The sequence below is a fragment of the Anabrus simplex genome, chromosome 3 (genome assembly GCF_040414725.1).
Source record: "Anabrus simplex isolate iqAnaSimp1 chromosome 3, ASM4041472v1, whole genome shotgun sequence".
In the NCBI taxonomy this organism is placed as follows: Eukaryota; Metazoa; Arthropoda; class Insecta; order Orthoptera; family Tettigoniidae; genus Anabrus; species Anabrus simplex.
Window position 1 is genome coordinate 161,006,089 of NC_090267.1, and position 17,189 is coordinate 161,023,277.

Sequence of the window (17,189 nt, forward strand, 5' to 3'; positions counted from 1 at the left end):
GGAATTATTAGAATAAAATTTCATTAATATGTTACCGGTCAGTGTATCAGCATACTGTATTTTGTTTAAAAGTGACAATGCAAAAAGTGTGACCTCAGTACAAAAGACATGATCTGAACTGAAAGCACCTGATGCAAAATTATTATTCATGCCTGGGTTAGGCTTCTTGTAATCTTGTCTTAAACTTTGTTATAACTGAAATATCAAACCCTACTTTGTTTGTTATGAATTATAACTACAAAGCATTAAATATTTTACCATTAATGAACTGTCATTTCAAATTATTAATCATTGATGTACAGTATTATTTACTTACAGGATAACATTTTAGAAAATTGTTTTATGCTTGAAAGGTCAGGAGGTGAAGATCAACATAAATATTTTATAAGCTTGTATTATAGGCACTGCTTAAAAATAAGAGTATCATGGGAAAGGTGTTCTACATGTGATGGGATAATTAATTACAAACAGATGTGTTTTTAATTAGTTACTGCATGCTACAAGCAATGTTAAAATCTACTTTACTGTAGATAACCTTCACCAACTAGGCAGGCTCTACTTTGAAGAGCAAACAAGAAAGACCTACTGTAAGACCATTGAAATCTTGTTACAACAATCATGCAGAATTAAACATGCTTTTACTCAAAGTTATTTTCCTACTTCATATTATGACAGTTTCTTGATATGCATTTTTCATGTATAATGATAAACAACCCTTCATATAGTGACATTTTCTCCATACAAAGAAGTCTGCAAACAGTAATTTACAGGAACAAACATGAACAACAATTATGGCCATTTCAATCATTAAGTTAGTTACTGGTACCACTAGTTACTGTATTAATTATTGGAATTCAGACTGAGCCAGAAATCTTTCAGTGTTGTTCCAAACCCAGCCTTATACACTTTCAAAGAACAATATTGATTAACTACAATAGTTTTTGGTGCCTTTTTAACTTTTTGTTTGGAATAATTGCTGGTAATAAAAGGTCAAATTTATTGGAATTCAAATACAACATTTGTGGAGTGATGTCCATTGTTAAATCCACTGTCTATTTTCTGTAGTTTCACTTACTTGTAAATCCAGATATTGAATGGGTCAAATTTAAGTAACTTACAGTAGCCCTTCCATGTAAAGAATACAAAAAATGTTATCAACCTTAGAATACCAGAGAGGTACATAAAGCATTGTCACATACCAGTAGTGGCAATTGGGGGGGGGGGGGGGGGGCAATCGCACCCCCACTTCATGGAGAAAAAATTAAATTTTTATTTCATTTTAACCACCTGAAACTAGGAATTATTTAAAAACAATGTGTATAAACCATGTTGCCTTTTCAGCTAATTCATTCCTTTAATTTATTCAATTATTAAGAAAAATACTTAGCGGAAACACGCACAAAATGCAAAATGTCATTCGTCGCGGCTAACCGAATTCTACAGCAAATAGCGGAGATCCACAGAGCAACTTGTAGCATGTTCTGTGATGAAGGGTAGCAGGGGTATATTTTGTCAAGATCGCACACTTGCCGCGCATTCGTCAGTCTGGCAATCTCACTCAATGTGTCTGTGTAGTTCTATCTAGTATCTGTTACCTTGTTAGTGTGTAGTCAAATATAAAATTACTTTTTAATAGTATAATCACGGTGTACTTCTACTTAATTGTAATACATGCGTAACTATTGTTCTTTGGTGAAAGTTTTATTGTATAGTACGATTATCACCGCACTTAAGTTGGTAGACTGCCAACATTTCGCCTCTATCAAAATTCTTCAGAGAGCATCCAAAACCATTTTATAGCAATTTGTTTTAATTTTTGATGTCTACACACCCCTCTCCACCCCCTGCTATATCCCTTGGACCCGGATCTTTTTATTGTCCATACATTTTTGTGCCCCCCACCGCCCGCTTTTAATTCCCAATCGTCGCTACTGTCACATACAATTTGATCGGTATTCTTTGTCATTTTTAGCAAACCTCAAGAGTTTGAGGAAGAATAATTAAACCAATCAACATAAATTAAAAATTGCTATTTATTCTGAGTAACGGATTAATTTAGCAGGTAGTACTGCACATTCTTCCTAATCGTCACTATGCCAATTCTTTCTATGTAATATTTCTATAGGATTTCTACCGAAAATTACATTTCTTTTTATGCAGGAAACAACTGTCTAGTTAGCTTCCTCTGTAGACCAGTGGTTGGCCTTCAGATCCCAAGATAGCAGGTTCAAACCTGGTAGAGGTAGTCAAAGCTTTGAAGGACGGAAAGAAGTCCATTCAACACTCCATGTCATATGATGCTGGCATGTAAAAGATCTCTGGTGACATGTTTAGTGTTTACCCAACAAAATTCAATAAAACTAAGCCATCGACGCCCAAGAGAAATTTGGTTTACTCTACCAACTAGTAGGCCTAGAGTAAAACGGAACATTGAAATTGACGAGCTAGACGTCAGATGACGTCAAATTAAAATTCTTGCACATGGTAGGTGAGGCCATGTTGTTGTTGTTGTTGTTGTTGTTGTTGTTGTCGTAGTCGTTATTATTATTATTATTATTATTATTATTATTATTATTATTATTATTATTATTATTAACGGTTTAGTTAAATAAATAAACATTGTAGTCTGAGTCTCAATGGCAACTGCAAATCAGTGTTCCCAACACTGCTGAAAAATATTCTGCTTTCCTTATTTGCATCATCATCTCAGTTCAAAATATTGAGAACATCACCTAACTAGCTTATTCAATGGACAGCCTCAAATGGAGGGGAGTCAAGAAAAACATTTCAGTCTGTTTTACTGTATTATTATGTTTTGGGGTAAAAGAGTAAGGTAATTTATGAACTTATAATGTTCCTAACATCCTATGATTAAAGTCATCCTACATGAAGGACTGTTGTCATTTTACAAGATAAGACCTCACCTTCAAGAATCAAGATGACCGGTGGAGGAGGAGTCACCACAGGGCAATCTGGACTGCTGCTCACACTGCTGGAAACATCTGTCGAAGGTGATGTCAGAGTTTCATCCTCTTCTGTGGATGTAGGTGTTACAGATTGTTCAGGAAGCTGTGACAGCTCAGTCACTACTGAAGGAGCTTCAGAAGGTGTCGAGTTTTCTGTTGTAAACTCTTCTGTACTTTCTACTCCTACTGATGAAGGTGTTGGAATATCTGTCGTAACATCCCTTTCCATTTGAACCGTAGAAAATTCTTTTGTAACATTGGGTTCTATCGTCTTATATTCTATAATATTTATTCCATCTAGTAGTTTCTCCATCATGTCTGATGTCCTGTTTCCTTCAGTGGTGGAATTAGCTGTAAAATTGCCAGGTATTATTGAGGAATTCTGAAGATCAGAATCAGAATCAGTCATATCATCATATTCAGGGTCATTGGATTGGTCTGTATTGTTAGCTTCTTCAAGACATGGGCAAGAACATTCACACACAGCACCCCACATGTAATGAGGGGGTGTGGTAGGAGGGGGTGGGGGTAGAGTTGTTGAGGGTATTTCTTTAGAAATTGGTCTCGCATCTGGCATCACCTGAGTATCGTTCACACCAATCAGAACTGATGCTATCTTTTGGCCTGCAGGACTGATGTCGATACCAGCTGTCTTACTAGCATCACCATCAGTAGGCACTGAAACTGACAACACATACACAGGCTGGTGCAAAGCAGATGCTGGATCAGTTTCATTACCCTCCCCTTCATTCTCTGTGGCAATCGTCACATTCACAAGTACTCGCTTGGCATGGCGGGATGAACCATTCACTTCCGAGGCAAGTGAGAGCACTTCCACTTTTGGCAAAGCTGTTAATAATGTATCTTTCATGCCTGATGCATTGGCAGGAGCTACACTAGGAGGCACTTCATTGTTCACATGGCTGTTAGGATCACTCTTATTGAAAGTTAATTCAGGGCCATGCTGGACAAGAACAGAACTATTTTCATGCATTTTATTAGACAGAGAAGAGAAAGACTCGGGCACATTGACTTTAGCTGGTCTTTCCAATGAAGAATGAATTTCAGAGGATTCATTTTGAGATTCATCCTGATATTGTAAGGTCGTTGTTTCTGTCTGGTATGGAGGCACTAAGGTGGTGGTTGTAATAATAGATTTCGCTCCTACATCTTTCCGGTACTTTTCTGTATTGTTATCCTCTTCTTCCTGATCTTCATTTTCATCCTCATTTACAAAATCTTTTACTGGTGACAAATTAAGTGAAGGAATATTTTCCTTGACCTCATTATTTAACCTGTTTGCATCTGGGCTTGTGTGCTGAGGGACACCTACTCCAGACTTCAAAGTCACAGATTCATGGTTTAGTTTGACAATTTCAACTTCATCCTGGCCATATGAAAAGACAGGATAATCGTGCTGGACTGAATCATGGTCTATGTCACTACTATCTACAACCCTGTGCGCTTCAATGTCCCCTACTGGTATAAAACCACTGCCGAGATCATCTTCTACTTCTCTTCCATGTATGTCCTTGGTAGAGCTAATGCTTGAAACACTCACATTAAGCGGAACAGACACAATAACATGCTGAGATTCTGGGAGGACTCCTTCAGGACCCCTACCACTCCCATCCTCCTTTGATTTGGAGACTGACACATTCAGAACATCATGCACAGTACCAGAAAGAGTTAGGTCTCCATCATGCACGACATCAACATCTACGTCACCATGGTGGACACGAGAGTCAACAACATTAAGGTGTGGAAGGGGCATGTCATGCTGGTTAACATTTCTACGCCAACGAAGGTGCAGTGGAGCTAGTGGTGGCACAGGATCAGCAACCGGGTATTTACCTCCCGTTGGCCGCACTCTGGTAGTTGTACGGTTCATTTCTGCTGTTACTTTGGGGAATACTTCCGTGTTTTCCCCCACAAGAACAGTACAAGCTTTGGCACTCTGATATGACCAGTTGAAGATATTTACCGCTGAAACACAAACAAATAACTGTTATAATTGTATACAGACATATTTTAAAAAACAGTCATATTTTCAAGAAGGAAATTTCATTTTTCAAGAGGATTAGTGTTATTTTCCTGAACTCTGTTCCAACTACAGACCAGCTATTTCTCCTCATCTGAAACATGTTAAAAGCTTGTAATAGTTATTTACGTTACTATGAATTAAATTGAGGTTTTATGCACCGGTATGAGTTGAATTTTGAAACAAACATTTAAAACACTTTCATCCATGTAATATACACTGTTTTATTTCATACATGTTGAATTTATTTATTTTTACTTAAGTAAGTTAATATTAAAACAAACACAATATGATGCTCAGTTCAAAGTCCACCATTCAAACAGTCAACTTGACTCGCCTATGTGACACAGTGTAGTCATCTGGTAAGCATCAACCTAAGTACAGTAATATTATTTTACAAGCTTGAAAAAGGTTTCTGATGGTATGTTTTGATGTTGGTAACTGCAGTATTGTAAAGTTCCACTTTGCTCATTATTTTCGTTTGACACAGTAAAAAATAAAAAAAAATTATGGCTTTAGATAGAGGAAAAGGCAAGCATTTGTTTGGGAACAATTAATTATCTTGTAAAATGTACTTAATGAAGAGAAATGGCTGGTCAATAGCTGAATGCTTCGATCATAGCTGGGATGAATTACGGTAATTAATATATTGGTACTTTAGAATGAAACAAAGACATGAATGACTTGTGGTACACTGAACTTTCTCAAATGCAGTTATAACATTTACTCCACATATCTGTATCAGAGTTTACAGCTTTAAACAATAACAAGACTTGAAAAATTGCAAATTTGCAAATTTTGCTGAACTCAATTTTACAAACAAACAAACAAACAAACAAACAAACAAACAAACAAACAAACAAACAAACAAACAAACAAACAAACAAACAAACAAACAAACAAATTATCTTTCACTAAAAATAGTTCCTTATTTACCAGCATGAAAATACTTTGTAATAAAGTACTTCAAATATGGTACTATATCCCAACCCATTGCCTTTAGTATATCCCCAGAAATCTGATCAATCCTAGCTATATTATATACAGGGTCTTTATTTATGCTTGGCAGAGACTTTCTCGCTCGACCTTGGCCGCCGATGACTGGCCGCTACCGGCTGCTGGCGCGCGTGGTTTCCAGCACTTCCTGCAGTAGCTGAGAGCTGAGCTCCGAGATAGTAGGGTGTTCAATGAAGCTACTGCATACTGTATGTCGTATTGTATAGTGTTTTATTGCGATTGTGTATAGTGCTGTAATGTGTGTGAAATATTCATTACGTGAATGTGTATATCTGTACAATACTTACATTAAGTGCAGAAAATCATGCGCTAGGGCAAGACAAAAGTTTCAAGTGAAATTTCCAGGGAGACCCATTCCTATAAATTGGACAATAAAACAACTGGCCAAGAGATTCAAACGTACAGGTTCAGTAAACAATAAAAATAGACGTAAAGGTCGTTATCTCCTTACTGAAGCTTGTTTGGTACGAGGATCATTAGTAAAAATCTGTGGCCCCCTCCTAGCCCAGATTTAACGGCATGTGATTTTTATTTGTGGGGAATGTAAAAAAATGTAGTTTATGGGAACAACCCTCACACACTAGATGAACTTAAAGACAATATAAGAGCTGCAATTGCATCCATCAGTGCTGAAGAACTTGGTAGAGTAACCGAAAACTTCATTAGGAGATGCCGATTATGTTTGGCAACGCATGGGGAACATTTTCAGCATAAACTGAAAAAATGGTGAGTAAAATGCATGATAAATGCATGATAATGATTTTTGAGCATAAACTGTAAACATGGTGAGTAAAATGCATGATAATGATTTTGAGCACCGTATTCTGCTGTACATACGCACGCGCAGTAGCCGGCAACTGAACCGTCACTGGCGGCCAAGGTCGAGCGAGAAAGTCCCTGCCAAGCATAAATAGCCTAAAGACCCTGTATATTAAATATGAAATTTTCATCATTTGTATCTTGTAAATATCTTTATCAGCATAGGTAAATTTCAGTACTTTGCTAGTATTAGTGACCTCCTCTACCTGAGAATTATCCTTACATCCCTTTATCTTAGCATGATGCTAACAATATACTTTCTGCCTTCTGTAAGTTCTCACATGTACACTCCCCTTGTTTATTTATGATACCTGGGACGTCCTTCCTGGAACCTGTTTCTTCCTTAAAGTACCAATACACAGCATAACTTTCTTAAACCCTTTATTTCTCCGTTAAAATACAGTGGGACTTTACCATTCCTTGCCGCCTTTAAGGGTACATACCAGTGTTCAAACTTCTCAACAATTGTATTAAAGATATCCCATAGTCTCTTTACATTTTGTTTACTATTTTCCTTCAATCAAAACAACTTTTTTTAAACTCCCACATGTGTCTCTTATCAGCCATATGGTAATGCTTACAAGTCCTCCTTTAACAACCTTCCTTTCTATCATATTTATTTTTTCAACCGAGCTTCATGATCACTTTATCACTTCAGTTTCTATAGAACTCATCTGGTTTTATCAGCACCACATCTAGGATATTCTTCTCTCGAGTTGGTTCTATCACTTCTGATTTAACTGTCCTTCCCAGATTTACCGATTTACCATTTGCTTCCCAATTAACATCTGGTAAACTGATATCACCTGTTACAATCAAGTTCCTTTCTGTGTCATTCCCCGCACAATTGATTATGTTATCAAATAATTCTGCCAGCATTGGCATCACCTCTTCCAGATCTGAATGTCTCAAAACTATCAAGTTGTCTTTTATTTTAGAGATGAGCCTTACACCTAGAATTTCAGGTTTCACATCCTTAAATGTTAAAAGCTTTCTTCTTTCACCAGCATGAATACACTCCCTCCTTTCTCTGGTGTCTCTATGTAAACACTCCAATTCCAAGAGAAAATTTCCACATCCATAATATCACATCTCAGAGATGATTCAACTCCTAAAACAATACTGTAAATACATATATGTTAAATTAATTCTATTCCTTTCCTTACAATACTTCTACAGTTTAACTACAACAACTTTATGTCATCCTTACTTGAATTCCAGCTCCCCAGCCCACTCCATTTCCCCGAATGTACCTCCCTATAACTCCTCTAAACAATCCATATGAGCGCAGATCACTATCTCCTACCCACCAGTTAGGATCTACAAATCTCACTCCCAGTTTCCCACATATCTCCTCCATAGTCTCATTTAAATTCCCTATCACACTCCATTCAGTGTCCCTCGTACACAGTATCCCTCTGATAACTTCACCCATGCTGCATTAACCAGATCCCATGCATCCCCAACCATGTTGGTACCTACTTCTTCTTGCCTTACGTTGTTGTTGGTAGCAATGTGAAAAACTACCACCTTCCCCCTTACCTTCCACCTTCCACTCTACTTTCTTCAACATCTGAATAACCCTCTACCATCATTACCTTTTCTCCACACACTTTCTCTATGTGCCTAACAATAGAGTCCCCCATGACCAGAGCCTCTAAGTAATTAATAATACACATTCTCAATTCAAAAGTGAACAGTACTAATGAGAATCTTGAGATCACTGAAACTAGGCTGAAATTTTGCCCAGTTTAACCTTAGGTTGGCCTCTGTGATTGTCTTTCACGAACTCAAGCCTTGAAATCCTTGGTCATGTAAATATGTTGTTGTAAAGAGTAGCAAGAACTTGACTGCCTTCTCAGCTAGCTTCATAGAGTTACACCTTGCTTTAATCTACATATCAGAAAAGGATAATTAACCTTTTCCATCCTATGCCTGGTGAACATCAACACATGTCTTACACTATCCCAACCATGAGTTAACCTGAATTATAAACATCATGCTTTCTTCCAATTCTGACTTCAGACTGATAATGTAGTTCTGTTTTTCAACAAAAGGTGGTGTGGTGTGCTCCTTGACAGTCATTTCAATATATTGCTCTACCATATTCTTATTATAATTCTGCGTCTTGTGTTTCATTTTTACAGCTGTCTACTTTCTTCCAACATTGCGGTGACCAGGTATAAAGAAAGCGTGATGGAAGACAGTGTCTTAGATAATTTAGGGAAGGATGACGAGTCTGACTTTTATCAGGATAGTGAGGACGAGTTTGTAGTGAACAACTCTGTAGAAATTTATCATACAGAGCTGTGAAGCTCCAATAAAAAATCCGAGAAAAGTAATGTTAATGCTTTTGTTTCATGAGTGTTCAGATACTTTGAACATATCTGTAAATATAAACCAATTATTAGCCTATTTCAGCAATAGTCAAAACCTCCAGGTAAACCTGAGATGGGATGTGCATCAAGATGAATAAAAGTTGGGAATGAAAGAGTTAAGAAGACATTTTTCAGTGCAGTATCACATGAAAGTTCAATGATCTGTTCTTGTTTCTCCATACTGCCTTCAATGCGACAGACAGTTATTTAATCTAAACAGAACCCTTTACACAATTCAGACAATGCTGACCTACACTATTTTAATCTTTGGTGAATATAGACTATAGCTTTTCCTAGATAATGGCCTTATTTAACGACTTGAGAGAGATGTGGAGAGAATTGAGAGTGTTGTGAGGAGTAATAATCAATCAAGTGTCCCTTGGTAAATTATTCCAGTTCCCAACTCCTTTTCCTACAAAGAAATATTAAATATTAACGAATAATATGTTCCTACACAGTACTATTAAAATTTTGCAGCTTCAACTTCATTTCCGTTTTCACTTAGGAATAACATGACTAAGAAATGAGTATGAATTATGTACAGTATAGCAATAAAAGTGAAATAAGATTCCATACCAGACATGTACGTCAGCGCTGCTGTCAGAACAAGTGACAAAATTATGAAAACAATTGCTGTACATTTCCAAGTGCATTTTGAGGCAATGCCTTTTCGGAACTGGAATCGCGACTGAGGGAAGTGACTTGAATTGGGGCGGCGCAGGTTATTGCGGACGGGCAGAACGGGCACAGGCGTCCCAAATGGCAAGGAACATCTGAAACATACAAATAGCATGATACCAAGAATGTAGATTGAGTCAAAATATTAGATCATTGTTTAAATACAAGGACACATTGTGGAAATATTATCCTGTATGAAAATAAGATGAACAAACTGCTTCTATCATTAAATACTGCTCTTTGGCAAAAGCAGTTCCTGAAACACATTTCTCATTTCAATTCTTTTTTTTTTTTTAATTTCTCATTTATTCAAGATTTGTTCAAAATACACTTGTTTCATTAATTTCAGCTAAATGAGGGAGCTCCCTTTGACCAGACATCAGTATGAGAGAAACAATTTTTTTCACATTAGTAGTTAATCTTGTGAGGGGCTGATAAACTCATTGTTATGTCAACTGAACTAAAGTCACACCACAGATCCTTGCCAAGACAAAAAAAAAGAGAAATTTCAAAACTACATCTTGATCAATCAGAGAGGAAGGTGAGTTTACAGTCCCCCACAGAACTATTCTTACTTTCAAAGTGATGAAGAAAATACTGTATGGTATTACAGAAATATTTTTTGTGTCATCTTTATGTTTTTTTCTCTTTATTTTTTTTCTCTTCGTATCCAGCTTGATTCATTGTTTAGAAGTACATGTACATCCTTTTATTTTCCCATAAAATTTAATCTGGAACTTGGGAGAATCTTCATAACTCTTGGCAGGAAAAAATTTTGAGAAGAAAGAAAGACAAAATTACCAACATCAAATATGTTGAAGAGAAAATAATAGTTATTTATTTTATATATCTTATAGTTTAGTGGCCATTATAAAAAATCCAGGATGCTTTAGGAAACGACAGGGGAGGCAATCAAAAGGTCCCATATTTTAATAATTACTCCCAATCCTTTTTTTCACCTTGCATGTGATACATACCTTTCAGAATTTTTCTGGATGTCCCCTTTTGATGGACTGCTGCAGGAAGAGTTGGACTTGTAGTCTAAAGGAGAATTCTTTGGTATGTCTGTAAAGACAAATACAATTTTAAGAAGTATGTATAACTAAAAAAATAAGAAGTTACACCCTAAATTTAATTTACAAGTTTATTGTGAAACAAAACACAAAAAAGAAAAGTTCATAGGACATATATAGTGGAAAGACATTTTGAACAATGCAGTGTTTGGATTCATTGTATTTCACCACACAATAATATTTGCCTATGATGAAAAGTACCAATATTTGGTAAATGTGCAATCAATTCATAAACTGCAAACGTACTAAATATCATAAATATGGTGAATACTATATCTAATTGTAGAAGTCAGATGTAATAATAATAATAATAATAATAATAATAATAATAATAATAATAATAATAATAATAATAATAATAATAATATTAGGTCCCATGAACTACTTTTACGACATTTTTCAGACGCTGAGGTGCCACAATTTTCGTCCCGCATGAGTTTTTATATGTCCGTAAATCTACTGACTGACCCACCAACTAGGCCTGTAATTATCCACTTCATGTTTTACCCTTTCCTGGTATGATGGGGCTAGTATTGCAACTCTCCATTCATTTGGTATCACTCCTTCATGCAGACAGTAATCAAATTTCAGATCAGGCACTATATCCCCACCCATAGCCTTTAATATATCCTCAGATAATCTGTCAACAGCTACTATTCTAGCTTTCAACTCTTGTGTCTTTTTGTAAGTGACTTTATTATCACAGGCTAAGTAAATTTCAGTACTTCACCAGTGTTAGTTGCCTCCTCTATCCAACTACCTGTTGACTGAATACTTCTGCCTTCTGTGAGTCCTCACAAATAAGCTTCCCTTGTTCATTAATGATTCCTGGAATCTGTTTCTGCCTTAAAACATCAGATACATATCCTTCTTCTAGAAAAAAGCCTTCGAAATACGAATGTATCACCTATCGCAAACTGTTCGATATCCCATGGGTAGACCATGTCCTCAACGATGAGACACTCCGTTGTGCTAGGAAATCATATGAAGTCTTAATTCTCGCTGCTTATTTCGCTCATACCTTTTGAAATAACAAATACAGGCTGATTCAACATACCATAGAAAAAAAGACAGAAGGGTAACTTGGCAAGACTATTCTAGGCGCCGAAACTTCGACAATGGTTTGATATCTACGATACGGCAACTCTGACACGGGAAACACAAAATAGGAATATTACTCCGATGATCGTCAACCTTCTATGAGAAGCCAGAAGGAGAAATAGACTTTCAGTTTTGTAATTTTTTTTTTTTTTTTGCTAGGGGCTTTACGTCGCACCGACACAGATAGGTTTTATGGCGACGATGGGATAGGAAAGGCCTAGGAGTTGGAAGGAAGCGGCCGTGGCCTTAATTAAGGTACAGCCCCAGCATTTGCCTGGTGTGAAAATGGGAAACCACGGAAAAACATCTTCAGGGCTGCCGATAGTGGGATTCGAACCTACTATCTCCCGGATGCAAGCTCACAGCCACGCGCCTCTACGCGCACGGCCAACTCGCCCGGTGACTTTCAGTTTATTAGGTTGTGTTGAGTACACATATTATATACCAATACAGGGCAAAAATGGCCAACCTGACACCGTCGCGTCCGACACTCTACCCCGGGGCCTCTCAAACGCCCAAAATCTTACGCGTGCAAATAGAGGCGCAAGAGCTCCGTGCACTGTGCATCGGTCCCGCTCGGCTCGGCTCGGACCAACGCTTCGTCTCTGGGCTACTCGGCTAAGCTCGGCTCAACTCAGCTCGGATTTGGAGCGCTACGGAGCAAGTGAGGAAGAGAGAGACAGGGGGAGCGAGCGAGACAGGCGTGGGGACAGCGCTACTGCTCCTAATCGAGGAGTGGGGGTCTGCACTCTGGTCAACCAAGCGAAGTCGTCTTTTGCACCGTGCACAGTGCATGCACCCGGAGAGGCCCTGCTCTACCTAATGAGCTATGGTGTTCTTACCATTACTTTTCTGTTGGCTGGGATCTGAGCTACAGGTACCAACATACTGATGTATATTGATGAGCAACGGAATTAGAGACAGCTACCGTTTTGGCAAAATGGCGCTGTAGTCGGGCCGGCGAACGTAATAGCTCGGTGTGGTACACGAATGCGATTTTATTTGACCTCGTACTGGCCGTACGAATAACAAATAAGCGCAGGATGGGTAATGCTAATAACAACGAACTGTGAGCAACCATACTATCAAGGACCACCTACTCGCAGTGAGGTACAGAAGCCACCATCTCACTTGAGTACCACTGCTCACCGCACTTCGCAAGGAACAAAGAATAAAATTAGCACAAGAACAGTACCACTGACTATCAAAGATCGACTGGGCAAATGAGTCGTGGTACCAGTTTGTACATGCCGATGGCAGGGTATGAGAGCGTCACCAAGCACTTAGGCTTGAGGCAATGGTTTCTCTTGTCAGCAGGCTACAGTTCAGGTCGAAGGTTGTTGTGTTGTCATATGGAGGCTGTTCACTTGGGATAAAATGGGATCACTGGTTCATCTGACCACGTCTCTCACCGATGAACGATACAGGAGCCTCCTGTCAGATCATGTCCACCCATTAGTTCACCTCCAACACACCGCATAGACCTGTAGGTACGTACAGTAAGAGAATGCACCGTCCAGTCACTCCCGAATTGTGGTTGAGTGGTTCGATGAATACTCAATGGACATGAGGATGCTTTCCTGGAACCTAAAAGTCGCCCGACCTCAATCTTATTGAGCACATCTTGGATACTGACGAGAGAGACGTGCGCTCCGTTGACCCTGCACCGAACAATCTCTGTGCATTACAGTAGGTTGTACAGAGGTCATGGAATAGAAAAAGCTTCCAAACTTCCGGTATCTTGTGGATTCGCTGTCACGCCGTATTGCCTTCGTCATCAGGTTGAAAGTACGTGCTACACTTAACTAGCCAAGTATCTTTAATTCAATTGCTCATTAGTGTAAATCCGAGTTGGCATTCAACCGCCATTGATCAACATTTAGAGTTGTCACCCAGGTGGCAGATTTCCTATCAGTTGTTTATCTAGTATTTTCTTAAATGGTTGAAAAGAAGCAGGAATTTTTTTTAGAACATCTCCCTTCGTAATTAAGCCCATTCTCCTATTAGCGATTACCGTGCACGCCCCAGTTTGTTCTCTTGAATTCCAACTTTGCCCTCGAATTATATTTTTTTCGCAGGCAGGTTCCTACATTCATCTAATCTGAATCCTTATCATCATAAGCTAGGTCTCAGTAATAACTTAGGACTACAGAAGATTTTAACCATTCTGTGGCACAATATTGTTGAAGAAGCAGTAATAGAAACGAGAGACTAGGGCAAAAATAAAACGAAAAAAGGAACAGGATAAACTCCACGTTTACATATACTGCAAATTTCTGGTGGTGGTGCAACTGCTTTCTATCGACCATGCAGCAAGGCAATCCCTAAGGGCCCCTCGTCATTTCTGTTGATAACATAGTTATGAATAAATTTTGATATATTTCAATTGCAAATGTATATAGCTAAAACTCATATACATAGCCTAATATCTTCAATAATTTAGTTGCACAATAAAATGTTATGTCACATACACCCCATCAGCAGTATTAGGTCATAGGTCTACATACTCTGAATTCCATAAATTAATTACATTATTTCCATCTAGCATCTCTGTTAGTAAACACAGCCCTGTTTATTTTGGAAGTACCACTCGTCATACACGAGTACAATAATATACAAAGTTATAGGCCTACAATACACTTGTGACGAAAGAAAACACGATAAATTTCAACCTATTTCGGATCATGTGTTGTCTGAGTTATCAGTCCATATACTGGTTTGGTGCAGCGCTCCATGCCACCCTATCCTGTGCTAACCGTTTCATTTCTACGTAACTGCTGCATCCGACATCTATTCTAATCTGGTTGTCATATTCATACCTTGGTCTACCCCTGCCGTTCTTACCGCCTACACTTCCTTCAAAAACCAACTGCACAAGTCCTGGGTGTCTTAAGATGTGTCCTATTATTCTATCTCTTCTTCTGGTCAAATTTCGCCAAATTGATCTTCTCTCACCAAGTCGATTCAGTATCTCTTCATTCGTTATTCGATCTATCCTTCCCACCTTCAGCATTATTCTGTAACGCCACATTACAAAATATTCTATTCTCTTTTCTCAGCTAGTTTTCGTCCATGTTTCACTTCCATACAATGCCACGTTCCAGCGAAAGTCTTCAAAAACATCTTTCTAATTACTATATCAATGTTCGAAGTGAGCAAATTTAATTTCCTAAGAAAGGCCTTCCCTGCTTGTGCTAGGCTGCATTTTATGTCCTCCTTACTTCTGCCATAGTTATTTTACTACCCGAGTAACAATATTCATCTACTTCCTTTAAGACTTCATTTCCTAATCTGATATTTCCTGCATCACCTGACTTCGTTCGACTGCTTTGGACTTATTTATTTTCATCTTGCACTCCTTACCCAAGACTCCATCCATAACACTCAACATTTTTTCCAGATCTTCTGCAGTCTTCGATAAAATAACAATATCACCAGCAAATCTCAGGGTTTTGATTTCCTCTCCTTGGATTGTGATTCCGTTCCAAAATTCCTCTTCGATATCCTTTACTGACTTCTATATAAACATTGAAAAGGAGGACAAACTGCAACCTTGCCTCACTCTTTTCTAGATTGCGGCATCTCTTTCAAAGCCATATATCATATCAAGCCCCAAACTGAACTGCAAGAAAAAACTATTTCGTATTGTCATCACCATTCATACCAGCGTTGGCAACATACTGAGCTACAACAATTAGAGTACTCCTAGATGTGAAATGCAACATGAGCTCTCCTTCAGTATTTCAGTGGCACATTACCTTCTTTCGTAGGGAAGATAAGTCAGTTTACGTTCGCAGTTTCACTTCGATTACCTAAGGATGGGGGGCGATAAAATTCATCCACGGTATCCCCTGCCTGTCGTTAGAGGTGACTGATAGGGGTACCCTCGGGGGCTCTAATCTTGGAAGCATGGGTTGGCGAACACGGGACCCTAACTGGGTATGAGATTCTTACAACTTACTCGTGCCAGGGTCGTGACTTTCGACTCTCCTATCCAATCTTCATTGGTCAACTCTTGTCCTCCTCTGAACTCGAAGATAATTAGGTTCGTGAGGCCTAGTGAGTCTTTTATTTTCACGTCCTTCTTGGCCCTTCTCGTTCTTTACTTTCTCTACCTTCACTCTTCGAAATATCAGACCTCTTCCATTTGCATTTCTGATTAATGTTGAGGGAGATGGTTGCCCCCTCTTAATACAACAATCAACACAAACACCAGCTTTACTCCGAGATTCGAAACGCGGCCGCCTTGGCGAGAAGCCAGCGGTGATATCACTCGGCTTTCACACGTATTGCAAGGGAGGAATTTTGTTTATTGCTCTGCTCTCGTAAGTTAGTGAAGACTTTAACTTTCTTCAGCCTTTTACGATATTTCTAAGGTCGCTGTATAACCATCCAAGCTCATTTTGGTTTTGTCCACGGCTTTAAGGCCACATGCCTTTCCTGACGCTATGTGGCTTTTCAGTTGAAAATTCCATCCCGGGATCGATCGGGATTCGAACCTCGACCTTCTCGGTGGAAGGCTAGCAGTTAACCACGCCCAATTCCGTCTCTGGTGCTGCTGATAATGGTGCTTGTTGTTTTAAGGGGCCTAACATCGAAGGTCATCGGTCTCAATCCCGTCTCTAATGGAGACTTATGCTAATTAATTCAACAAATATAAAGCAAGTTTTAGGTGAAAAAATTCCATCCCAGGATCGATCGGGGTTCGAACCTCGGCCTTCCGGGTGGAAGGCCAGCAGCTAATCACGCCTAATCCCTTCTCCAATGGAGACTTATGTGAATTAATTCAACAAGTATAAAACAAGTTATAATACTGTATAAGAGTAATACTGAATAACTGCGGCGAAACCTTACGTCCCGTTAGAAGAATCAATGAAACAAACAAACAAGCAATCAATCAATGAACAACATTTAGGGCTGTCGCCCAAGTGGTAAATTTCTTGTCAATTATTTACCTAGTTTTTTCTAAATTGTTTTCAAAGAACTTTGTAATTTATCGAACATTTCCCTTGATAAATTACTCCAATCCCTTATTCCTCGTCCTATAATTGAATATTTGCCCCAACTTGTCCTCTTGAATTCCAACTTTATCTTTTCGCAATTTTAAAAGCTCCGC

General features: G+C 38.5%; 1 protein-coding gene across 1 annotated transcript in view; it reads right to left on the reverse strand.

Moving 5' to 3' along the window:
* The window catches only part of Ten-m (teneurin transmembrane protein Ten-m), a 107,189-nt gene that overhangs the window by 81,942 nt on the left and 8,058 nt on the right, over positions 1 to 17,189 (reverse strand). The window contains exons 3-5 of the mRNA XM_068226818.1: positions 10,877 to 10,964; positions 9,798 to 9,994; positions 2,920 to 4,952 (exon numbers count right to left, since the gene is read on the reverse strand). Coding sequence (XP_068082919.1) covers positions 2,920 to 4,952; positions 9,798 to 9,994; positions 10,877 to 10,964 — 2,318 coding nt within the window. The remainder of the gene's footprint in view (positions 1 to 2,919; positions 4,953 to 9,797; positions 9,995 to 10,876; positions 10,965 to 17,189) is intronic.